The sequence below is a fragment of the Heteronotia binoei genome, chromosome 11 (assembly GCF_032191835.1).
Source record: "Heteronotia binoei isolate CCM8104 ecotype False Entrance Well chromosome 11, APGP_CSIRO_Hbin_v1, whole genome shotgun sequence".
Classification (NCBI taxonomy): Eukaryota; Metazoa; Chordata; class Lepidosauria; order Squamata; family Gekkonidae; genus Heteronotia; species Heteronotia binoei.
Genome location: NC_083233.1, coordinates 62487652 through 62514622, shown reverse-complemented (window position 1 = coordinate 62514622; position 26971 = coordinate 62487652). Strand labels below are relative to the sequence as shown.

The following is a 26971-nucleotide window of genomic DNA, read 5'->3' as shown; positions in this document are numbered from 1 at the left end:
TTTAAAGATGAGCCGTAATCAGGCCCGTAGCCAGAAAATTTTAGGTGGGAGGGCCCACAGAAAAAAATCAGCTGATCGGCGGGGAGGGGGTGCCTTGAAAGAGCCCCAGGAGCCGGCACTTCACCGGATGGGTGGGAGGGAGGGAGGTGGGGGCACTGCAGAGGGGGCTGCCAGAGCGGTGGAGAGAGCAGGGGCCACCAAAGTGGCAGGGAAAGGAGAGGCCATAAAGGTCGGAGGGGGGGTTGGGTGGAGAGGCCACCCCCCCCCATGGCTACGGGCCTGGTTGTAATTCCAGGGGATCCCCGGGTCCCACCTGGAGGTTGGCATCCCTAAGCCACTGAGATAGTCCTCCTTTCAGTCTGAGGCTTGTTAAAGCGTGCAAATAGAAATTCTCACATCTCTCCATTCTGTCATATACATAACTCACTCCACTTTCGGATTCACATTCCTGGCTACTAATGCAAGAATCCATTCAAAGATGACCCAAACAGATTAATGACAAACTCCTGCATAACAGCATTACGTTCTATGTGCACTTTCTGTCACACAGCTACCACTATCCATTGTTCCAAATCCTTGGCAAGGCATCAATCTTAACTCTTTCTGGTTCCCCCCCCCCCCTTTCTCAGGCTCTGTGTCTCCCCACCAATCTGGGGAAAATCAAAGCATTGGAGAAGGAGGAAGAGGCTTGGTGTGAGATGCTTTGGCCCTGAATGACCAAAATTCAACTTTCATTTTCACTAGGTAAAGAGCTTGAAACCTTACATTTACTCCCATTTGGTTTATAAATTAGATAAATACCATACATTAAACATGCACGCAAGAGCATATTAACATAAGAAAACCCCCTAAGAACAAAGGAACAGATGAATCCATGGAAACAGTGAGTGCAAGTATCAAAACAGCAGACACCGTTTGATATCATTAAAGAATGGATTTAAAAATTATGCGGAACATCTTCCTGTGCATGTAAGTCAAGTGGTTAGGAGCCAAAGAACCAGACAACTAATTCCACACACCCAAGGGGGCTTTGTGTTTGTAAGTCCTGACTGGTCACTCACTCGCCAACCAGATGTCGTTTCAAAGGGCGTTCTGTGATATGGAAGCAGGAGGTGGCTCAAAGGGAAAAAAGGGTTAAGAAAAAGATCCTCTCTGGATTTGTTACTTGCATGCCCTACGCTTCAGTAACCTAAACTGTTCCAGAGCAAAGTTGAGTCCAGTGGCACCTTGAAGAGCAACTAAGTTTAATTCTGGACAAGGTGTTTTTTTGAACAGGAACGCACAGGAATGCCGTTCTGGCTGGCTTGGTGTCAGGGGGTGTGGTCCAATATGCAAATAAGTTCCTGCTGGGCTTTTTCTACAAAAAAGTCCCATGTGGAAACAATGGTCACATCAGGGGTGTGGCCTAATAATCAAATGAGTTCCTGCTGGACTTTTTCTACAAACAAGGCCCTGATTCGGAGTATAAGGTTTTGTGTGCATGTTATTCAACCTCAGACTGAGTTCTGGGAAAGGGCTTAGAACAGAGCGACAGAATGGCTCAGGGATATGATGGGAACATTCTTCCCACAAAACTGTATGATTAAGCTTCTTGCTACCAGGAAAAGCAAAGAGGATACTATGTGAAAGAAAGTGCAACAACCAGTCCCCCCACCCCAGGCCCCTATATTTGTGAAAACTCTCAAATTTCAAAGTTCTGATCACAAAAGCTTTTTGCTCATAAAAGCAGGTCCAACAATGCAAGAGATGAGATTTCTACAATGGAAACTTCACTGAAGTCTCTTAACTGAACAACCATTTAATGCCTACGACTTGCTTGTATTAAAGGAACGGACAGCATTCTATCTTGCTGCTATGTTTTAATTCCACCCTCCTTCCAAGAAGCTCCAGCTGGTCTAGATGATTCTCTCTTCCTCCACTTTTTCATAACCATCAAGTGAGACATGGTAAGGATGGGAGAGGCCAAGTGACTAATAACTTTCGTGGCTGAGAGCAGAATTGAACCCTGGATCTCCCAAATCTTCATTGAACCATCTACTTGCTATGCAACACTGGCTTTCTTGGATGTGTAAATGCTGCAAGCCATAAACAACCAGTATGCATGTTCCAATACCTCTCAATGCCAATGAATCAGATGGAACAGCTTCTGTTGTAAAGTCCAAAGTCTTCCAAGATAAAACAATGCCCTGATTTCTTGTGATAACCAACAAGGTTGGACAGCTATCAGCAACTCAGTCCACTCCACCCCCTACTTTGCATAGGAATATGTCTATTGAACATTCAAGCCAAGTGCAGAATTACAAGTGTGATATGGCGCATCATGAAAATTGCATAAATTCCACTGATGCATACCTCCTTGGGTGCTAGAATTTTGTCTTCTGATAAAAGGAAACCCCAAGAACAAAGAAGATTGATATCAAGTGTCTTCAAGTAGCCATAGCAATGCATCAAAACACAAAACAGGTAGAATCTTGAATACAAATTGGTCATTGGACCCATGCTGCAGCGCCTGATCAAATTGCTTAAGCACTCAGAATATGATTCATCTACCTAATGAGCATTTCTATGCAACTCAGAAGTTCGCATTCTATTACACTTAGCTTGGTTCAAATATTCCCCTCTTAGTCCCCCCCAATCAAAACGTTGCCATTACTGTCTGAGCTGCTTATTGGTAGAAAGTGCTGTCAAGTCACAGCCAACTTATGGCAACCCTCTCGAGGGGATTTTAAGAGGAAAGTCCAACCCTGGGCTTCCCTGGTGATCTCCCATTCAAGCACTAGCCAGGGCCAACCCTCCGTAGCTTCTGAGATCTGACAAGACTGGGCTAGCCTGGGCTATCCAGTTCAGGGCAAGCTGCCTATTACTCCTCTTTGAACAGTGATACACAAACATTTAAAACCCATAACCAGAATTTGCCCCAATACTTCAGCTGAGTTACCATTAGTTTTCTAAACCATGCTTTGGAAGTCAGCACTAAACAATGTGCCTGATTCTCATAACACAGTAAAATCATAGTTATCACCAGTGCTTTTTTTGTAGCAGGAACTCCTTTGCATCTTAGGCCACATATCCCTGATGTAGCCAATCCTCCTGGAGCTCACAGTAGGCCCTGTACTATGAGCCCTGTAAGCTCCTGGAGGATTGGCCACATCAGGGGTGTGTGGCCTAAGATGCAAAGGAGTTCCTGCTACAAAAAAAGCACTGGGGAAGGAATGGTGTACTAGCTCAATGCAATGGCCCAATCCTCCACATTACTGGGTATTCTAGACTAGTCCAGTTCTATCTACTAATTGGAGAGCTACTGTCAAGGACTCAAGCAAAGGCTCTCCTCCCACCCTGAATCCTGCTATTAAAACATCAATTTTTCCATAGTGCAAATGCCAGTGAATGTAGGACTCCTTGCATGCCAAAGATGGGCTCTACTACTAAATTGCAGTCCCCTGTGACCAATGATACCTCCAGCGCCAAAGACATTCCAAGACCGATCATCAAATGGAATGCCTGTCCAAGAGACCCATCCTACCTCCCTCAACCAAACTTGACTTACCTGTTGGGACTGCAGTCAAGACCAGTGAACTGAAGTAGTCCCACCCCAGAAAACCATCTGGGGAAAGTCCATAAACATTACAGAACAGTTTTCCACCCATGATGAAGGGCCCTAGACACAAGCTGTGACTTAGGAGAAGCCTGTGTCCTCTAAAGCACTTCACTGTTGACAAACTGAAGGTTCTGCCCATGCCCAGAACTCATCTCTGTCATGGTGGAGCCAGCCTCTAGACCTTGGCCTGCACCAGTGACATTAGCAAGCACCAGCACCTAAAGCCTTCTGGAAAGCCTAAATAAAAGAACAACTCTGGCATTGATCGGTCATTTTTAAACAGATTGTTTTAACTGGTCTTCCAAAGGGATTCAACAACACCCAAGAGAACACCAGAATGAAAATGCATTTAGAACCGTTATAATCTTAACAAGACAGGATGGCAATAAAACTCAAAACCACAGTTCCAATTAAAAGACCAGTCAAAACAAAAATATTTCCACCTTCCTCCAAAAGGATATAAATGCTGGGACTTTCCTGAGCCTCCTGAGGAAGCAACGGCTGAAAAGGGGCTGCTTCAGAGGGACATCCACAAGTGATGCTGCCCTGACCAGGCCTCCCTGGAGAAGGAGGGGAAGCTTCATATGGGAGAAGCTGTTTCCTGAGGCACCCCATTCTAAAAATCACCTCCTTCTCTCAAATTTTACAGTAAGATAAAGGGGACAGATCCTTCTCAACCAATGAGTCTGCCCATGCTCCCTGATTAGGCTTGAAAGACTAGAGCATCTATTCCATTCTTCCTTCAACTACAGCCCTTCCATGTTCATTCAAAAGCTCAAAGCACAGAATGCCGCTGCTCTGAGACTGATGCTAGAAACCGTTTGGATCAGTTTGCTCTTGTGGTGTGGCCCTTATTGAGTGCCCAAGGGCTCAATTTCTTGAGAATTGCCACCTTTACATGGAGGCTTTAAGTGCTGCTGTCCTGATTCTGCATCCATGCAAGAAGAACCTGGCTGGGTGCTTGGCTGCAACCCCTACCTGTTCCTAAGACACAACTGAGGGAGCTGCTGCAAGTATAAAGACTTTTGAAAACCAGAATCATCAACTAGGGGGGAAAAAAACCATACCAAACATGGGTTCTACAAAGTATTCTTTCCGACTGTGTGCGTGTTTGTTAAATGCCATCAAATAGTTTCCAGATGGAAGTGCCACAGACAAAAGAAAATTCTGTTGAAAAATGGTTTTCTTTTTTTGATTATGTAGAGCACTTGAGTAAGGATTATTGTAAGGTACCAAAGCAATATCAAAACATTGATTTTTACTGAACTTTTTCTGTACTTGATAGTCATCTGACACGATCTTATCTTGTCTGTGACTTTTGGCTTCTGATCTGACAAGTCTATCACTTTTTTGTATATTTTCAGTCTTTTCTTTGTTTGAATTGTTCTATTTCTTTGTATTTTCTCTTGTTCAAATAAAATGTTAAAATTGGGGGGGGGGGGGGAGTAGTAGTTTCCAGCTTATGGCAGCCCTATGAATTAACAACCTCCCAAATGGCCTATTGTTAACAGCTCCCTTATTGTAGCTAGGCAGATTTAAATTTTTTTCCAATTGTAGCCAGGCATACTAGGTTTTTTTGTTTATTTTTTAAAACAACTTTGACTCTACTGTCTACTCCTTTTATGAACTACATTATGTACAGGGTTCACAAATCAATCTATTTAACCCCGCTCTTTACTGTTAGTACAAGCCTTGCTTGCACAAAACTATTTTAGGAAAATACCACGATTATCCTATAGTGTGTAGGTGTTTACAGAAACTTGTCCAGGAAAACACATGACCTTGCTTTGACACATCCATCTCTCAAGAGCCGGTGTAATGGTTAATGTAAGACTAGGATCAAGCTCAAATTCCTTTTACAGTCATGAAGTTTTCTGGTTATTATTATTATTGTAAGACATTTGGTGTGTAATATAGCCAGATCTGAAGATTGTCAGGCAGCCAGAAGTTCTAGCTCTTTTAGCATTATGCACCACTAGATGGCGTTAGACCAGTTTTGAAGGCACGATTGGTTTCAGAGGTAGTTTGCCATTGCCTGCCCCAGTCTTGCAATCCTGGCATTCCTTGCTGGTCTCCCTTCCAAATACTAGGCAAGGCCGACCCTGCTTAGCTTCCAAGATCTGACAAGGTCATGCTAGCCTGGGCTATCCAGGTCATGGCAGTTTTCTGGTTGACTTTGGGCTAGTAATTCTCATTGTAGCTTCCCTCACAAAGTTGTGAATAGGATAAAATTGGGGGGGGGGGGGCAGAAGAGACCACCACATAAGCCTCCTTGTGTTCCTTGGATGTTAATACCTGAAGAGGTAATAAATGATGGAGACTCCAGAGGGTGCTAGAAATAATCCTACATTATTTATTCACATCATTTTCTCAGTTGAACTAACTCACTGGGTCAGGTTTCTTTCTACAAATACTGCCACAGCACTGTTTTATGCTAACAATACCTATTAATTAGCCCAACTGTGGTGTTGTAACTGATAGTCTACACATCTTGAATGATTCTTTGGCAAATTCATCACCATGTACAGATGATCTTGCATTTCAAAACACTTAACAAGCTGCTTTCATACTCACAGGAACAATAAGCCCTTGCCAAGTCAATAAGTTAGCTTCGTCAACTTGGATATTACGGAAGTTCTTCATTCCACATTTGCGGATTTCTTCAAGCTCCTGTAAATCAAACAAAGCAGAAGGCTAAGTTAGGGAGAACAGCTGGCAAAATGGTTTTGTTACAGTCCCCAGGAAACCTCAAGTGTCCATCTGAGTTCTTCTTTTCATATTGAATAAAGAGTGAGTCAGCTGCTAAAAATACAACTTTTGGATATGATTAAAACATTGTGTCCTGGGCTGTTTTTTCCCAATTCAACCTGCTGGCAGCAGGCTTGAAAGCAGCATTAAAAAGTCAGCCACCAAAGTGAATAACAAGAAACTTAAAATATAGCAACATTCTCACTCACAGGAGAAGTGACAATTGTTAACTGAGCTCAAAGAAGATGCAGAAGCCTTTCAAAAATGTCAGGCTTTCACTGTCTGTTGGAGGACAAGTAAGGGAGGGGGACCAGTGAGTTTCTCCAGGAAAAGTATTTAACAAGTGCAGTGCCACAGCAGAAGAAGCCCTGTCACTCAGATTTCTGATGGTGAAGGAACACACTGCAGACCTCAGATGTTGCCCCAAGAGGTCAGGTCATACAGATGGAGATGATCCTTACAACTTATGGATGGAGACAGCCCTTATGACAAACCAGACCATTCAGAGCATTAAAAGTCAAGACCAGAACTTTGAACTGGGTCTGGAAACAAACAGGAAGCCAAGTGCCATTAGAACATCAACATTTTATGCGCTGTCTGGTGACTTTCAGTCAATAATCTATTCATTTGAACCAACTGCAGTTTCAAAGGCAACAATCCGAAGAGTACACCATAATCATCCAATCCGGATATTACTAGCGCATGACCAAATGTAGCAAGTTCATCTTTAGCTTGTGTTTCCTAGCTACCAGGAGCACTTGACTATAATACGCACAAATGCTCAAACTGATTTTATTTACATTTCCCTTATACTCTTTTCTGCCAGATGCAAAATGATAAAAACAACAGGTCAACCCAAAGTTGAACACTTTCAAGCCCAACTGATTTCATCCAGAGAGACTGATGCAAAGTGGTGATAGAGATGGGACTAGAAAGTGTTGCAGTCTGGTTGGCTGGTGCCTTTTGCATTTAGATAGCACTAAATAAATAGTACACCATGAACATTATCTTAGCAATCACTACAGCAACCATGTAAACCAGGTCAGGGTTACCATCCCCAGATTGCAAATGTGAAGCTGAGATGGAGAGAGAGAGAGAGAGCCGCTTGCAACCAAATGAATAGGGTACAAAGGTTTTAAATAAAGAATAAAAATAATGCGGAAACAAAGAGATCAATTTAAGCATCTACTTACATTAAACTTCTCATTCTGAAATGCAAGTATCTCCCAGACAAGCACACATACTAACCGGTTGCTATAACAAACCAAAACACTGGTTTGCAAATATGATACAACCCAGGAACATAATCCAAAACTTCTGGTCACAAGACATTTTGCACTACAGAGGTGTTTCTGCTTACAGGGCAGATTTTGCTTTAGTTCTCGGAACTTGTGTGAGGATAAGAAGATCACTTACTTAAGACTATGATTGTATGCACACCTATTATGAAGTCTCATTGAACAAAACAGAATTTATTTTCAAGTCAACCTGCACAGGATAAGACTATTAGTGTCCAGAACTTCTCAGAAGCAAGAGCTCCTCACTGCTAGGCAAATAGGGTTTTCTGGCGATGGCAAGCCAATGTCCACGCAGCTCGATTGGCAGAGTTATAAACATTTATAATTTTAAACTGAACATACCGGTCAGTATAACAGGGCTAAACATTCATCTATACAGGCTCAGTGAAAGATGTTGGTGGCATCTCTTGGATCTCTGCACATCTGGTGACTTGCTAGTAAATGGGTTTCATGAGAAGTGCACAATAATAAAAATGCAGCACAATCACAACACAAACAAAGTTCAAGTACCTTTTCCTATTGTTCTCTCTATTACATAGAAAGCAGTCTTTGGCTCAATGGCTTGGTTAGACACAACAGCAAATTACAAGATGCTGCGACAAAAAAAAGGGGATGTTGGCTTGGGTTTTACGTTCCTTCCTCTCTACCCCTTTACAAATAAATATCATTAAATGCTTCTGAGGAAAACTTTTGTTTGTGGTTGCATTGTAAACATTTCAGCATTGAACCAAACGTGTACTGGACTGCCATCTGAGCAGAGAGAAATCTATTGCTGGCACTATGAGAATGATTAGCTAGGGCCTGAAGGTGATCATATCCTTCCACTAAGTCCTCCTCAAAGATGTATTGTTGGGGTACTTAGAACCCTTTCTAGTTGTGGCAACCCTGGCCAGCACAGGAAATTTCCAGCACTTTCTGACTTCAGTAGCTGGGCCACCCCTAAAAACAACTTTTTGCACTGAAGTGTTGTTTCTGCTTAGAGGCAGATTTCTCTTCAGTTCTCTGTACTTATGTGAGATATGAAGCAAGATCACTTACATACACACACCTGTTGTCTTATATCACATGCCCTGTTGACATATCACCCACAAAGTCCATCTTTCGGCATAATGATTCTCAAGATGGGGTATTAATTCAACCAATACCAGGCAAAGAGAAAGATAGAACTATACCACACCCAACTAAAACAACAATAAATCACATACAAAAGCCCTAGGCAAAAAGATGAGCTTTTCACAGGCCTGTTTAGAGAAGCCAAGTTCCTGAATACAATGACCATGAAAAGGCTGCCAATTCTGTAATCGGAAGGTTCCGTATGTTCACCAAGTGCACATCGCAGGAAGCACAGTGGCTTCACTATTTGGATCCACAGCTGCCAAACAAAAATACTGTATTGACTTGAAAGGAAGATGACTCTGAAGGAAAGATGATACCCCACAAACACCAAGTTATATACATTTTTTAAAAAATTAATGGATATAACTGTAAATTATATGCAAATGTAAAATGACTCTCTCTTTTATAGGATGGTATACCTGGAAAAACATCTAAACTTGCATGTATAGTATATAAATTCTCATCATGGATGTGTGGTATAAAAGATGTTATTCAACGAGCACTAACAAGTACTGAGAGATTCACCACACCAAGGCTATCCCATGCTTCACCTGGGAGCATGCGTTCTTCCTCTACCAAGAGGCCTGCTCATCAATAATGTGAGAAGATAACTAGACAGAGAAAACAGCTTTGCCCACAGTTCTGCTCCACTGATGTTCCTGTCCATCTAACCCAGGGGTGGCCAAACTTGCTTAACGTAAGAGCCACAAAGAATAAAAGTAAGAGATTTGAGAGCCACAAGACATGAACATCAGATGGTTGAGACCAGGAGGAAAGGAGGGAATGGCGGAAAAAATACATGGGGGAGGCAGAGGTAGAAAGAAAGCAACTTTAACTTTAAATTCATTCTCCAAGTTGCCAGTTTGCTTGGCTTGGAGAAATGATTTAAAGAGACAAAAGTCTTCAAGCCAGCCGATGCGGTAGTGGGAGCTTTGAGAGCCACACAATGTGTGTGAAAGAGCCACATGTGGCTCCCAAACCATAGTTTGGCCACCCCAAACTAACCCAAGCACCGACCATATATACACAGTGTTTTTTGTTCTCCAGTTGCATCTATATGGTCAAGAATCTCTTCTCCTTCTGGCTACAGGCAACACAGCTCTAACAATTCCCATCTCACGGTTTGAGAGCTCTTTTACGGGAAGACCTAACTTAATTAGACCACAGCAGTCACTAGCCAATACAAGATTAGAGGTTAGAACTAAAAATACCTTGTCAGTCTGGTCTTCCCACTGATGTCTGCTGTCACAATGTATACAACCAATAACAAAATAGTTTTTTTCATATTAGTCTTTCGCTGCATCATCAGAGAAGAGCAGAGTGAAAAGAGGCACACAAATGGAAATCCAGTGTATGGCTCAATGAAGGGTTACATACAAAACGCCAATTGATCAGCTAGAATGTGCAACCAAATACCGTACGAAAGTCTGAGGTGGCAATGTTTAAATAGCTCATTAATCCCACACAGACCTGTGGAAATAAGAACATAAGCAGAACTCTGCTGGATCTGACTAGTGGTCCATCTAGTCCAGCACCTTCTCTTCCCAGGCCTTAATATCATTTTTCCAAACTAGCGGAGGGTAATTTGTTCCCGCTGCACTCAAGCTATACCAGGCTAAAACCCTAGCCCAGCTCTTATACAGTACAATATTAGACCCATCATCCTCTTGCTTCGCTCCCCTGGAATTAGTGCAATCAAAGTTTATAAGAGCGCTTTTACGACTCCCCCAGATGTGTTTCCAATGCAAACTTAAGCTTGGAATCTGGCTTGATTAAAATAGAAGCCAGGGTAACCCTAGCCTCTATTAATTTTTGGCTTATGCTAAATTATTGCCCCCAAGGATTGTCATCATTAGTCCTTCAGGATGGCTTTCAATCTTCTCGGTTAATAGCAGTCTACAATAAATTGATGAGCCTAGGTCTTTTCCCACACTCTCTCCTACATATAGATTTAGACCAGGTAAAAGCCTTCACCAGACAGAAGGTGCTCGATACCGAATGGCAACGAGATCTCAGTGAAGTGCCAAATTTTCTGGCACCAGATAATTCTAGATACACTGTAGCACCAGCAGCCTATCTCTCATCCCTGGAATCCCCTGTTCACTGTAGAGCCTTTTCCCTAGCTAGATGCCATGCACTCCCCTCTGCAGTTTTAGAGGGGAGATACAGAAAGATCCCTAAGAGTGACAGGGTCTGCCCTTACAGAGTAGGGGCCATCGAAACAGTTGAACATGTTCTCCTTTCATGCCAATATTACCAGGAGATATGGGCAAGGTTAATTAGACCCATCATCCTCTTGCTTCGCTCCCCTGGAATTAGTGCAATCAAAGTTTATAAGAGCGCTTTTACGACTCTCCAGATGTGGTCCCTTAATAAGTCGATTTCAGGGCCATTCCAGTCTTTCTAATTTTGAGATCACTAGGAAGTCTCTTATGGGAGTGAGCCCACAGATTACAGGTCCTTGTGCAAGGTTCTTTTCAACTGCATGTAAAGTTCGCAATGATATATTATGTTCTGAAGCCAAATTTTAATTGCTATTTTATATAACTTCTCACTGTTACCTTATGTGATGTACAGATATTTGGTAAGTATTTTAGCGTTTGTAAATTTTTTCTGATTTGTGCTGGTCGCTGACCACTTTAAAATTGAATGAACGAGCGAGCACTTTCTCTTACACAGTAGCTATCTGTTACCATGAAGGGCTAACAACAGAGCAAAGAGGCCAAGGTCTCCCCCCCCAATGCTGCCTCCTAGTACTGGTTTTTCTGTCTCTGAACATGGAGGTTCCCTTTAGTCACCATGGCTAGTAATTACTTGATGGACCTGTCCCTCCATGAATAAATGCAAATACGCTCAAAAACAGACAGACAGACAATGGTCACTGAAATGCAAACCTTAGGCTTTGAGTTTCTGTTGAATCTTTCTCTTGCTGTGCCTTATCACATCTGTAGCTGTGTACCTACTCTCCTAATCATAAACCAATGAGCAATTCTAAATCCTTTCCTTTTGTTCCCTTAGAAGCTCATTGATTCATGATTCTTGAGAAGCAGAAGACATTTATTTTTATTTTTTGATGCAAGGGCTAAAAGGACTGAGACAAATTTTGCAATTGCTAGAGCGATCTCAAGATCCTTATCACTGAGCAAAAGAGCCAGGGTTTCCAGAGTATTGGAGGATGACTGGTTGAATAAAGGCTTAATATAGTAATTCCTCATAACCTCGAACAATCTGCATTCCAGTAGAGTGTGGAAGGATGTATCAATCCTGTTAAGGCCACAAGGGCAGATTCTATCAGTGTAGGGCCTATACAAAAATCCCCCTTGCAAAACCACTGTAGGTATAATGCTCAGTCTTGCAAAGAAAAAAGCTCCGCAATAACATGGAATGGTAAGATAGCACATATAGGGGAGAAAAGGTTTGGGGTAAGACAGACCAAGAAACAGGGGTGAGCATCCTCTGCAGGCTCTCAGGTTCAAACTACCATAGTCAATTTTCAGGACTCGCTTTTTTAGCAGAGAAAATGCTTCGGCTTTGCCCATCTCAAAAATATCATCAATCAGTATTCTTTCATCAGTTTCTCATAATCAACTAAGTTTAATTCTGGGTATAAGTTGATCTGTGGGTATCCCTTTTTAAAGCAGCTAACAAAACCATCTTCAGCAAAGAGCTCTTTTAATGTCAGTTTGAAGGCAAAAAGCCATGCTCTTGCTTCCAAGGATATCTGCCCAAATATCTGCTCGTAATATGATGCTTGACACAAAACAGGGAATATTCAATATTTTCCTTAAGAAATGGCCTAGCGGTTGGTCAATATTATCAGAGAACGCTTTAATCCAAACAGCTGAACCATAAAGAATGACAGGAATCGTTTTCAAATTAAAGGCTTGCACTGCTCCAGGAATATACTTTCCTCCCTTATTGTGGAGAAATCTATTTATGGTGTTTGCACAAGTGTTTGTTTTATTAAGCGCTGTTCAAAATTGGGGGGGCCGAGATAGGTCTGCCGAGAACAGAATCCCGAAATAGGAGAAGGCCTTGACTTGCTCAATATTGGAACCATTGATAGAACATTAAATCAGATTCCATTTTCTGCTCTTGGTGAAAACTAGGATCTTAGATTTTGGGTAGTCAATCACCAGGCTTTCTTGACAACAATAACTAGAGAAAGACCGCAAGGTCCTTTTCAGTCTGACCCTGGTTTGGGACAAAATCAAAGCATCATCCGCATAAAGCAAAATAGGTACACCAATCTCAGCTAAAGGACTTCCTGATGATCAAAAACAGCTAACACATAAGCATTTGCACATACGTGGTACAATACACTACTTTCCTAACATGAAGGAGATAAAAGTCAACATTATGTGCTCAGATACTATATATCATCACAAACTTACCAAAGCAGCGCTTACATGCAGAGTCTAGCCTGAGGCACTATGTAATAAAAGAAGTCCTCGCCTAGGCAGTAAACAGGCTACTGCAAATAAGCAGCCTGGCTCAGACAACTACAGGGTCTCAGAAGGTAACACAAAAAGCAGCCCCAGAAGGTCTTTAAGTGCAGGTATACTATCTCTGTCATTCTCGCATGCATACCAGAAGCTCCTTCAGTGCTAGACGGGGCTCATGTAACAGGTTTCTTCTTCTTCATAAGTCCAGATTCATACTGAAAAACTGCAAAGAGAAGTCTCAGCAACAGTTCTGGCTGCCTGGGAGCAGTTTATATACCTCACACTCCCAGTATTTTGCCAATATACTTTCATCAGGCTCTATGAGGAGGAGGAGGAGACTGCAGATTTATACGCCACCCTTCTCTCTGAATCAGAGACTCAGAGTGGCTTACAATCTCCTATATCTTCTCCCCCCACAACAGACACCCTGTGAGGTGGGTGGGGCTGAGAGAGTTCTCACAGCAGCTGCCCTTTCAAGGACAACTCTTGTGAGAACTATGGCTAACCTAAGGCCATTCCAATAGCTGTAACTGGAGGAGTGGGGAATCAAAGCTGGTTCTCCCAGTTAAGAGTCTGCACACTTAACCACTACACCAAGCTGGCTCTCTATGTGACCCCCAGCATTCCTGCCAATGCTCCACATAAATTACAGAATTGTCTTCACACTAGGCAGCAATACCTTTATGATAAGGAGAAGAAAATGGACCAACCACTACCAACATCAGCCTTTTCACTGTCCCATTTAGATTAGTGGCACAGGTTTAGAATTTGCTGGTGGAGAATGAGACTTGGCTGACAGCGACGGCCACCTTCTCATTAGATAAAATTTTGGAAGGCGAAGAGTGACATATGGGAAAGTGGGTCAGATGCTGTAGATAAAGGAGAAGGAAGGCATAGCAGAATTAGATAGCGAGGACTATTTTTAGAAGTTAACCACTTGTGCTGTCCCTGGCTTCTTCCCTCAGCCAAAATGGAGAAAATTTTCATTGAAAAACTGTGTGTGCCGCATCCAGGCCACCTGTTGTGGAAAACTCAGTCCTTTATCTCACTTCAGTTTGATGTCCTTGTTTGGTGTAGTGGTTAGGAGCACGGACTCTAATCTGGGGTTTGATTCACCACTGCTCCACATGCAGCTGCTGGGTGACCTTGAGCAAGCCACAGTTCTCTTGGAGCTGTTGTCAAAAGAGCTCTCTCAGCCCCACCTATCTCACAGGCTGTCTGTTGTGGGAAGAGAAAGGAAAGGAGAGTGTGAGCCACTCCAAAACTCCTTGAGGTAGTGAAAGGTGGGGTATAAATCCAATCTCTTCTTACATTGAACAATAATTTCAGTGTAAGTCCAGTCTATCAAGTTGGCATCTGTCTATGAAAGAGTCCTACCACACAACGTAAAATATAAGTTATTAGTGGCCTTCCATCCATGCTCTTTCAACAGAGATTTTATTGCAAAACAGATGCCTACCAATTCATTCAGGAAAATTTCATGAATTTCATAAATGTGCTCTACCTACAAATAAAACTATCTGTGCTGTGTCAGACCAAAGGTCCATCTAGGTCAACATTTTGTCTCCTAAGATGAGTGATAGATGAACGCAATAAAGGAAGCCACAGCCTTCATTTTGCAAGACCTGAGCAGGGCTGTCAGTGATGTTTTGGAGGTCATTAATTCATAGGGCTGCTGTAAATCAGAAGTGACTTGACAGCAGAAAACAAACACAATGCCCTGGCCTGGATAGCCCAGGACAGCCTGATCCTGTCAGATCTCAGAAGCTAAGTAGGTCAGCCCTGGCTAGTATTTGGATGGAAGACCTCCAAGGAATACCAAGGTCATGATGCGAAGGCTGGTAATGGTAAACCACCTCTCTGCCTTGAAAACCCTACAGGGTGAACATAAATCAACTGTGACTTGACGGACGGACGGACGGAAGGAAGGAAGGAAGGAAGGAAGGAAGGAAGGAAGGAAGGAAGGAAGGAAGGAAGGAAGGAAGGAAGGAAGGACACAAGAGATAAACTTTATGAGAACATACAAACAAGCATAATGAAAGTATGTCTACCCTGGTCATTAATCCCATTATCTAGCATTCTGAAGTACAACCTAACTCCGTATGGAGGTTGCACTACTTGTCTGTGTCTCTAGTAGGACCAACAGATCTGCCCAACATTTATTCATGTAATTCTATTTATTCTAAATCAGCTTATGTTAAAAAACACAAAATCATGTGGAAATGACCTCCACAGCTTAACTTCACATTAGGAAAGGAAATACATCCCTTTTGCCTGCCTTAAACCGACTGCCTACTTTAATGAGCAACTCTGAAGTATTTTCATCCCTGCTTCACAATGCCTGCTATGCTCTTCCGCTCCTTGCTCGACTTCAGAATGTGCAACTGGTTCTTCAGAAAAGATCACAGGGCAAACATATCATGTACCAGAAGGTTGTCAAGAGTCAACTATGGATGTGAGCATTGGAATGCAGCTTGTTGTTTGTGAAATTTCTCATGCAAGACAAAACAGCAGTTCAAACATACTTGGGTGATAATATTGAGACGGGGAAAACAGGCATATACTGTTGTCAGTTATCTTTACCATGAAAACCTCTCAGCCTCAATTGCTCACATCAGTCATACATCTCTCACTCTGCACTTTGCCTGTCATTTCCTTTTCAGGAAACACATTCAGCAAATCATGAATCTCCACCCATCAAATGAAGTGACTGCTATACTTCAGATTTTCACAGATTATCTTAGATTTATTTAAAGTGATATTCTCACTGGTTTTCTTGTTCCGCAGCCCTGAGTACCATCACACTGAATACAATCATAATCATTTTGCGCTACAACCACAAGGTATATATTTCCTGGAAAAGGGAAAAGCAGACCTGCTGCGACATACAAAAATTACTGGAAGCTCTTTGTGCTTGCGGGTCAGGTTTTGCCACTCCTAGCTAGAAATGCGAATCAGGAATTCCAGCCAAAAAAATGAGAGTTAAGAAATGATCAAATTTTTGTTAAATAGAGGTGAAGAGTCCTATCTATTTTAGAAGAAGAAGAATTGCAGATTTATACCCCACCCTTCTCTCTGGATCAGAGACTCAGAGCGGCTTACAATCTCCTGTATCTTCCTCCCCCACAACAGACACCCTGTGAGGTGGGCGGGGCTGAGAGAGCTCTCCAGAAGCTGCCCTTTCAAGGACAACTCAGCGAGAGATATGGCTGACCCAAGGCCATTCCAGCAGCTGCAAGTGGAGGAGTGGGGAATCAAACCCGGTTCTCCCGGATAAAGAGTCCACACACTTAACCGCTACACCAAACTGGCTCTCTACTGGGGGAGGGGGGAGGCTGCTCTGCATTTTCACTTCCAATTCTGAAGTTATCAGTTTTACATATGATGGCAGCCAACACTGTGACAAGCATTTAGAACAGGGGTGTCCAACTCATTTGTTATGAGGGCTGGATCTGACCTAAATGGGACCTTGTCGGGCTGGGTCATGTGCGTCATAAAATGTAATGCTAGGTAGCAGAGATATAAACTTAATAAAGGACACAGACAAACATAATTTTTTTTTTAAAAAAACAACCTTAAAATAAAACATGCTTAAAAGATTAACACTTCTGCAATATTTTGTTTATTTAACAGTTTCTGATAACTGACACCTTGCTCTGAAATACTGCATCAAAATCTAGGTGTTGTAGCAATCCTGAGTATGTTGTTCAGGTGTGTGTCTGTAAGTTGCAAACCTACTTTTGACATTGATTCATTACAGAAATCTCATGGTCAATGCTCTGAGCCTAAGACCCAGGGGAAAACATGAACTGGCTGGGCATTTTGAGCTTTTGTACATGTTGTTTCATATGCTGGTCAGCCAATGGAGAAAATAGAGTCTTTGCTCTGTAGCTTGATTGAACAAGCCTGGCAAAGCAAGCTGTGATGCAGAAGGAAGGAAGAGAAAGGAGGAAGCAGTTGACAGTGAGTTGCTTGCAGGCCTGATATGAACCTTCCGGGGCCTCATCCAGCTATTGGGCTGCACGTTTGACATGCCTGATTTAGAACATATATGTAAACTCTTCCATGCATATGCACACCCTCCATTTCCATGCCAGCCATCACGGGCATTCCAAACGGGAAACACACACACAGATACACCCACCTCACTTTGCATAAATCTGAATGTTAATTCATGCTGATGCGCAATTTTAAAAATTGCACACTGGCTAATATGATGGCTGAGCTAAAGCAAATCTATTGCTTGTTTCAAACGACAGGAAAAGCAAACTAAGCACTTGCCTCTAAGACTAGTTTACATGAGCCATGATCATTTTTTTCATTTTTGGAGTCTTTTGCACCTGAACTTCAAGAGCAACTGTTGGCCTCTCTTTAACACCTAGTTCTAAACACATTAGTCAGAATTAACTTTGACAGCAGAACTGTCACTTTCATAAGTCTGAGCCCTCAAGAGCCAGACTTTATAATTTGACATCTTTAGGGTTTTAAAAAATATATATGTAGGGGACAACTCATTCTAGAAAGTAGGCATTTTATTACTTTCTAGTCAGATGTGCTCCTCTATTCTACAGAGTGAACCTGGGCAGAGCTGCAGGGAGGACAGCAGCGCCAATCTGAGCTCAGCAACCCAGAAACAAACATGCTCAAGCCAAACAGGCTTGAGTGACCTTCACTGAATTACTAGGCGAAAGCAGAAAAATCTCACCGTTGAGTTGACACACTATTTACAATGGTATGATTACAAACGCATACCACTAATGTTAGTAACATGGGTGTGGCTAGAGTGTTTAATATATGCACAAGAGCAGCTGTTGAGTAAACAATGATGCAGTTCAAGGATGTAACAAAAATGCTGTTAAAATAAACTGGCCTGCTTGCTGTTTCCTAGTTCTATGCATTATTTTGGGGCAGAAATTCAAACACAAGCTGCTTTTAGCATTTCAAATATAGTTGTGACTTGAAGAAAAATTTTTTCAAGTGCTTACAAAATCCTGATTAAATCATACCACTTGATACTTCAGCAATCACTTATCTCTCAAAGGAGATAGTGTCAAACCGATAGCGAATATTAATACCAAAAATGATGTGTCACACAAATAAGAGAGCATCCTTTACTGGATTAACTGATCCTGGTAATGTGAAAGGTTTCATATAACACAGCAGCTTTCATACAATTGCATGTTCTCTCACCAAACTTTGTCTCAATATTTCAATATTCAATAATATCTTGATCCTAAAGCGACTTGGGGCAGGGGGAAGAACAGAAAAGGAAACAATAATTTTATAGACTGGTTCAAGGGTGTCATGAATAACCATCACATGAGGAATTCTGTGCAAACCAGCAGCCTCAACACAGGCAGTTTACATGTACAAGCTGTGCTGGAATGTTTACATCTAGAGGAACCATGTGCAGCCTCTGGTACATAAAAACAGCACCTCCACACAAACCCAATGGCCCCCCTACAGATGTTTAGATGATGGAATACCACATGCTTGCACTAGCCCCATGCCATGAAGTATGCATCTCAGTGACACAATTCTATGAGCTGCTGTCTAGGCAGTAACTTTGCTGGTCTTTAAGGCAGCACAAGGACGGAAGGAACATTTTAAAAAGCATGATGGAAGTCTGCTGGAAATTATTGATGTATGGTAATGGTTTATTATTATGTAGCATTTTGATGCCAATGAATGATATATGGATTTTTATTGTGAGTCGTTGTACAATTAGTGGATAGGAATGGTACCTTTGGTTTAAGTCATATCACTTTACCATGACTTCTCTTGTTTGTCACACAATACCTAACCATTTCCTCTGGAAGGCCAACAACAGGGCATAAAGACCAAGGTCTTCCCCTGATGTTGCCTCTTGGCTCTGGGATTCAGAGATTTAGTGCCTCTGAATGTGAAGGTTTCCCTCAGTCACCATGGCTAGTAGCCACTGATACAGCTGTCCTACATGAATCTTTCTAATCTTATCTCCCTTTAAAGCTGTTTATTCCTGTGGAAATCACTACATCGTTCATACAGCTGGTTATACACAACTTTTACAGGTATTAACTATCACATGTATATTTCCATTTAAAGAACAGAACACATTATAGAACAATATGTTTTAAGACACAAAAAAAATCAGTAGTGAGATTACACACAATTATGTTGCTATATTTTTTTTCCATTCTTACACTGATATACAAATACACAGAAAACACAAAACCCTAGCTCCATGGTCTCTGGTATACAATTCTGGGAGTTAGTGTTCCTTTTCCTACCTGCCAAAGCAACAAACAGCAGTGCAAGCTAATTCTGCCCCATTTTTCCTGAAATATGATTCATTCTTGCCATCACAGCTCTGGTTGCTGTTAGGATGTGCCACAATTGGTCAGTGTGGACCCTACCCTGCTCTGCAGACTTCCTTCCCTCTTCAAAAACTTCCTGTGTTGGAGCTGTTCTCCAGCACTGGAACAGGAGAGGGAAAAGCTACTGCCTTATGACAGAGACAGGGCTGGCATTTTTTGAAAACACAGCATGAGGCAGCCTGCGCTTCAGTCCATGCTCTGTTGCCAGTATGTTTGGGCAACTTCAGCTTGTATGATGCGGACATGACACATTACATGCCATTGTTGAGGCCCAGATTTCTAGGCACACCCAAGAATAGAAAAAATACAAAGAATGCAATGGGGGGGGGAGGGGAGAGGACAGACATTGCATACAAAGTACACTGTATAATGCAGAAGAATTAATGCTCATCCAGACAATCAAAGATTGCAATTCCCAAACACACCTTGCTTCTTGTACAATAGCCTTGCTGACAACATATCTCTTGTCCAAATGTAACATATCTGCGGAGAACCACAATTTGCTCCATTCAACACCCCGCCCCTTTAAACAATCATTTGTATGCCACAGGTTGGGAAAGGATGCACATTAGAGAGCTAGATAAAATACGGGAATGTTTTAAAAAGCAAAGGCAAAATGGTTGCCTAAGCGACCCTGCAAAAGTTGGCATTACTTTCCAAAGCAGCAGTATCAACTGAAAAACACCCAACATAAAAACAGTATCTTTACCAAATGGCACATCTTCGCTGCAAAGGGTAGGTAGGCACAATAGCTTTGGTTGGCACTTAAACAAACAAACAAACAAAAAGGCTAGGTGAGCACTCCTACACTGGAGTGATACAGTGTAGGAATGCTCAGTGACAAAAGCATTTAAGAAAAATAAACATGAAGAAAAAATCCCCCAAACCGCACAAGCGTGGGGGTGAACACTTGCGTTGGTTGTCACTGCTCGCATCACAGGCATCATCCAACAGGTGCACATGACACATAGGCAGTCAGTCACATTCCACATGGCAATTGCAACAGCAGAGGATGAACTTATTGCCTAGCTAGGGAGGGATGAGAATGATGCTGATAGCAATTTCCTAGATATAAAAATGCAATTCGTTCCCAGCTAGGAATACGAAACAACTCTCAATGCAAGTATGATCCTTAAGGAAAATGTCCACATTGCTTGCAAACAATGGATAACAGACATGCCTTTAATCGCACCAAAACCTCAAAATTAGGTTAAACCCTCAGGTTAGAAAGGCTAACATTTAATTTCACTGTTTTTCACACTTCTTTAGAGTCTTACGTTGTGACATAGAGAAGCTTACTATGACACGGTTTGAGAACCCTTGCTTTATAACATAGAACTAATTCTAACTACTTCAAATTTCCTGCACTTAAGGAGTACTTAAGAAGATTACAACTACTGAATTTCTAGAAAAAGGCTATTTATTTAAAAGCACTATAAAAGGGAACACTTTACAATTTCCCATGCAACAGGTGGAACCTAAGTACTGTAACTGTGTTTATTTACTTCAATTACACCCTGCATTTAACCACTGGCTCTGAAGCTTGAATGCAAGATTTGAGTTTTCTCTCAGATTCTACACATCTCTACCGTAGCATCCTAATTTGTATCTAGAATCAGGCTTAAGTCAATGAGGCCAATGTCAAGTGACAGCAGCTATTCCATATAGTGAAGCATCCCTCTTTGCTTTGCTAGATTCAATGTGAATTTTTTTGTAGAAGGTTCTTTTAGATCAAAACCCTAACTCCCACCAAATCTAGTCAAGGTGACAGAAGTTCTGCTTGGGTGAAGCTTGTCCATGGCAGATACTAACTGCTAGATCTGCAGCTAAACATTATATGCAACTTCTATACAACCAGCCCCGTAGCCATGGGGCTGTGGGGGAGGGGGCCCTTTAAATCATGCAGGAGGCTGGTGACTGCTCCTGCCGCCCCTCCCTCATGATTTGGACCCCACCAATCAGCTGATTTGTGGACCCTTTAAATGGCATGGGAAGGGCAGTGGCTGCTCCTGGGTGCCCCTCCCATATGATTTAAATTGTACAGGAGGGTGAGGGGCAGTTTGGGGGTGAGGGGGCCCCCCAAACTGTCAGAGGGCCAGGCCCCATGGGCCCCTGGTTAGCTAGAGGCCTGTATACAACCCACCCTGACCTGGATAGCCCAGGCTAGTCCGATCTTGTCTGATCTCAGAAACTAAGTTGGGTCAGCCCTGGCTAGTATCTGAATGGGAGACCTCTAAGGAATATCAGCGTCATGGTGTGGAGGCAGGCAATGGCAAACCACCTCTCAATGTCTCTTGTCTTGAAAACCCCACAGAGCTGGCCATAAGCCAGCTGTGACTTGAGGGCACTTGGCACCACCACATACAAGCCAACAAATGGCAAAAGTGAGACACGCTTAAGCCTTTAGCACCAATGAGCAATATAACCAGCAGCAAAACAATAGCAGGCCATGAGGTTAAAACTGCATTTAACCTAAAGGCAGTTATGTTAAAACTGGATTTTTCATTCGTGCCCGATCAGTAGATATTATAAAACTGCTAATTACACCAGACTCTGGGGAAGAATATTTCAGCTGTTAGGAACTATCAGGATAAAAGAGACATATGTTTCACTTTCTTTTTTAATACAGAGTGGTGCCTCTTCCTGATTCACTCCAGAAAGCAAATGACGGTCACACCGCCTCCGTCGCAATAACAAGCAGATGTACATGGGCGGTGAGGGAAGATTAACACACATATGCTGTGGCAGCATTTTGAATATCATGTGACAGGCAACCTCCTGAAGTTACCAATATTAGTGATAGCCTACTCCCATAGCAATGGAACCATAATCTTGAGAATTGCAGAAATTATCCTGTGATTCTCTGAACAGCTCATTTACCATTCATTATGTAACTTTCTGGGACTCTCCAGACTGAAACACTTGATAGTGCAGACATAACAGTACATGTGCACTACTGTAACAGTCCTCATGAAAAGCATATTCAAATTTTGGGCACTATCAGTGAATGAGACTTGAGAACAGTAGACAGCTTCAGTTAATGAAAAATCTAAAAACCAAAGGAGGGTAAAAGAACAAGATTCCAGTCCAGTAGCACCCTAACAACCTACAAGATTTCCACAATATAAGCTTTCAAGAGTCAAACCTCCCTTCAGCAGTCTCTAAAGGTGAACCTCATTTTTCTAAAAAATGAAGGCATATGATATCTTTACCTTTTATTAGGATCACCCAGAAAGAGTTATGGAGAATTAGAATAAAATATTACAGCTTTCTGTAATATTTTGATGGATCCTAATAAATGATATTGCATAGCCTTTTGTAAACCAGTCCATCTACCTGTGCTCTCTATTTAATGAAAAAAAAAACCTGCTCCATATCGGGAACAGCAGAACTACCACTTTTACATAGCAGCATCACAACTGGTGGCCACAATAAAAGAATTAAGAGCCAAATCTTTTTTTAAAAAAATCAATATATCAAGATAACAGATTATCTTGCAATAGAATTCCATCCCAATCATCTGGGTTTTTAAACTTACAAAATACTATACCCATATGAAGTAAAACCCTTTCAAACCCTAAAACTGGCTTCAAATGAGAGAGGACTGTTCTTCTACAAAAGGTGGAAGAACCAGAGTCTTCAGCAAACCACTGCAGTTGCTCTTGCATCAACGGGCAGCAGGCTTCACTTAAGAAGAATCAATATCAAACAACACCATTACTGAAACATCTACAAACTTGCTGAATATGGCAAGACAATCTGATGTAAGATTTTAAATAATGCACACCTTAAGTTTAGACCAAGGGCTGTCTCCTGATTATAGCTGATTTCCTATACAAGTTTCAATAGAATATTTTTACTGATTTATTCACTAGCAAAAAAGCACACTTTGTTTTAGATGACATGCACATTATAGCATGCATCTTAAAGAAGGCATTCCCTTCAGTGTGACAGAGAAGAGGGAATGAGTCTTCTAAGATGGCAGTTACCACCTACAGTTGTTGCAGCAAGTATTTGCATTTACAGGTTGTTGTTTTTTGTAAAGAACCTGTTTTCTAATTGAACAGAATACCTTTTTGGTTCATGTGACTGTTGTTACTGATTAGTCTATGAGCTGGTATAGCATAATGACTAGGAGAATAGAGACTAGTTCAAATCTTACCTGTCACAAACGCACTAGGTGGCCCTGGACAAGACATTGTCTCAGCTTCAAAACATCACAACTGCATCAACAATATGGGCATAATACTAGCCTACCTATCAGTTTTACTGAGTGGAATGTAACAATAGTGAACATAAAACCACTCTGAACATTCAAATTATGACATAAATTAATTTCAAATATTACTATTTAGTACACTGCAACTATAATAACACTGGCTGAATATGGCAGTTGCAAAAGCTGTACCTGGACAGCGCTAACCATACAGACTGGCGTCTAGAAACAAAACCTGGTAGGTGCTTTTACAGAAAGACAGAAACTGAAGTCAAGTTCACAGTGCAGCTTTTGCTGCTGGCAGGTAAGGAGAAGCAAGTGAACTGTGCACCTCTGAGAATGTTCAGCACTTCCTGGATTTGAGAAAGAAGGTGTGAATGAGTTTCAATCAATCTTCTCTTTACCTAATCCCAGAGCTTCATTATTATTATCACACTTTATTTAAACATATCTATTGCTTTCTAAATAGAAACTGCACCTCAAGTCAGCTTAGGAAGACAGGAAGTGTGTATACATATTTCAATCCGTCCCACCTGAAGCGACTTTTGAACCCACTTTCGGTATTTCAACTACCACATTTTAAAGGGAAAGAGATCTTCCTCAGAGAGGGAGAGCTCCCTCTTCTCCCTCCTTTAATTTTCAGTTCCACCAAGGCCGTTTTCGGCTCTTTTGTGGTGCAAGGAAGACACCACCCACCCAAACACTCCGCCCATCCACCAGTGGGCCAGGGGCGCTGACACCTCGCCCTGTTCCTCACGGCCTCGCAGGTGAGCAGGTCATTCCTGCACCGCCTTTCTTTACGCACGCACACCCACAACTCCGGGGGCGGACGGGCCAGAGTCTCAGGCGGCGGCCGCCCCCGATCCACCTTTGCTTAGTCACCGCGGGAAACCCCTTTTTGGCAAAAGGCGACCGGACGGCTTGACTCCTTCCCTCGCTTCTCCTAGGACCGGCTCCGGGCCTTTCTAAGGCTCCACACTCCAGCCCGGCGACCCCATTCGAGGGCCGGTCCGGAGGAAGAGCCACTCTCCGTCGCGGCCTATGCGCTGCCTCCTTCCCTCAGGCGCCGGCGGGGCGGCCCCAAAGCGCCGAGCGGAAACGGCTCGGCTGCCCCAAGCCGGCGGCGAGGAACCGGCTGCCGACGAAGAAGGGGAGCCCCCCGAGACGAAGGGAAAAGAAAACCCTCCTGGGCCGCTCCCCTCGCCTTTCCCCGGCCCTGCCCGGCTGCAAGCCTGGATGTTACCTTCATCAGCCTCCTGCTGGCCGCCATCTTGGATCTGCTGCCGCTGCCCCACAATGCATGGCGGCGGCGGCTGCGGGCGAGGCGGCTACATAGTCCCTGCGCGCTTCCTGGAGCTGACACACGCCGAGGGGGAGGGGAAGCAGCGGCCGGTGCCCCTCGCCGGGGGGTGGGGGGAAGAGGAGCGAGGGGAAGGGGCTGCAAGGAGGAGGCCCTGATGTGGGGAGGGCGGGGGGGGGAAGGAGATGTTCTTGGCTTCGGAGGCCTCTGTCCTGGGTGGGGGAGCGGGGGTAAAGTTGCTTGTGGGAAAAGGGGGGAGGCGAGGAGGTTCTCGGTCGAGTACCAAATCACTTTTAAAAGTAACGATGCTATCTACATGTGCGCGGTGATGTACGGAAGGACAAGAAAACAAATTTCTGCCTTCAGGTGTTTGCAATACAAAGTATATGCTGGGCTGCCAGCCTCCGGGAGGGGCGGGGGTGTCTGAAGAGCGTCTGGAACTACCACTGATCTTTAGACCACAAAGATCAGTTTCCTTGGAGAAAATGAGTACTTCGAACTGTGGCATTATTACTCTGCTGAGGTCCCTCCCCCAAACTCGCTCTGCCCCAGAGTGCACTCCCAAATCTCCAGGAATTCCCCAACTCAGAATTGGCAACCAGCGGTGGCCACATATGTGAATGACCCAAATTAAAAGAGAGGATCATGCTCAAAAAAGGAGGATAAACTTTTCAGATGCTAACATTCCCAAATGCAAATGTACATAAAATTACTATGTTTTAAAATAAGAATAACACGTATGATGTAAACATGCATTCTTACAGCAATAGTGTCCAGTGACACCTTTAAGACCAACAAAGTTTTCTTCAAGATACGAGCTTTCATGTGCAAGCACTGGACTCTTAACTTTATTCTACTGCTTCAGACTAACACAGCTACCCAGCTGAATCTATTCTTATAGCAAGATGTTTGTCGTAAATTAAACTGGTGTGTGTGTATGCATGTATATATTTTCTGTGACAAAAGCTTAACTCCAACAGTCTTGTTGATCTCGAAGGTGCTACTGGACTTGAATCTAGCTGTTCTGAATGAAAACCACCATAGCCACCCTCTGTTTTCTGTTAATCTTTTAAAGAGAAAAGGAATACAATCATAATGCCAGCTCTATCTGAGGCAGCAGATAGAGCTAAGGAATGGTGACAGCCTGTCACTCAATTGTTTATGAAAAACAACTAAAATGCTGGGGGGGGGGACTCCATTTCAGTCAGTTTTACTGTGTAGAAGCAAAAACCAGACATTTCAAAGCACAGGCTTCAAATGAGAGGACTGTCCTCTGAAAAGCAGGACATGGAAATCAGACCTGAAAAATTCTGGGTTCGGACACCTGGGTTCAACACCGCCCCCATCCAGCCATGAAGTTCACTGGCTGAAGTTAAGCTAGTCACCCTCAGAATTGCCTACCTCACAGGGTTGTTGTCAGGATAAAATTGAGGAAACATGACTACTGAGCTCCTTGGAGGAAGTCGGGGATAAAACTGACCGATAGCAGCAAAAATAAACAGGGCTTTTGTGGTACCTTAAACACATTTTTAGAGCATTATTTCATGATACTAAAGCCCATGTGTCAGAGACATGGTGGGAAAAGAACTCATAATTGCTATTTATCCCCACCACAGTCTTCATCCACTCTCTTTGTTTCCCTTCTGTTGAACGTTATGTTATTTTATAAAATTTAAAATACATTTGACATCAGGTAGATGAAGATGGAGGTTTGTTGTTTTTTTCATGTTGAGTTTTAGATTATAAACTCCTCAAGACAGGAACTTTCCCCTCTTGTATTAGAGCATTGTGGACATTAGCAATGATATATAAATGTTAGTAAATATTTGTATAGTGCAAGGGTGTCAGATGTGTGATCCATGGGCTGCATCCGGCCCCCACAGGCCCACAAGCA

General features: G+C 42.7%; 1 protein-coding gene across 1 annotated transcript in view; it reads right to left on the bottom strand.

The window, feature by feature from the left end:
• The window catches only part of UBE2L3 (ubiquitin conjugating enzyme E2 L3), a 31723-nt gene extending 6578 nt beyond the window's left edge, over positions 1-25145 (bottom strand). Inside the window, exons 1-2 of the mRNA XM_060250306.1 lie at positions 25021-25145; positions 6173-6268 (exon numbers count right to left, since the gene is read on the bottom strand). Coding sequence (XP_060106289.1) covers positions 6173-6268; positions 25021-25047 — 123 coding nt within the window. The 5' untranslated portion in view covers positions 25048-25145. The remainder of the gene's footprint in view (positions 1-6172; positions 6269-25020) is intronic.
• Between the last annotated feature and the right edge of the window lie 1826 nt (positions 25146-26971).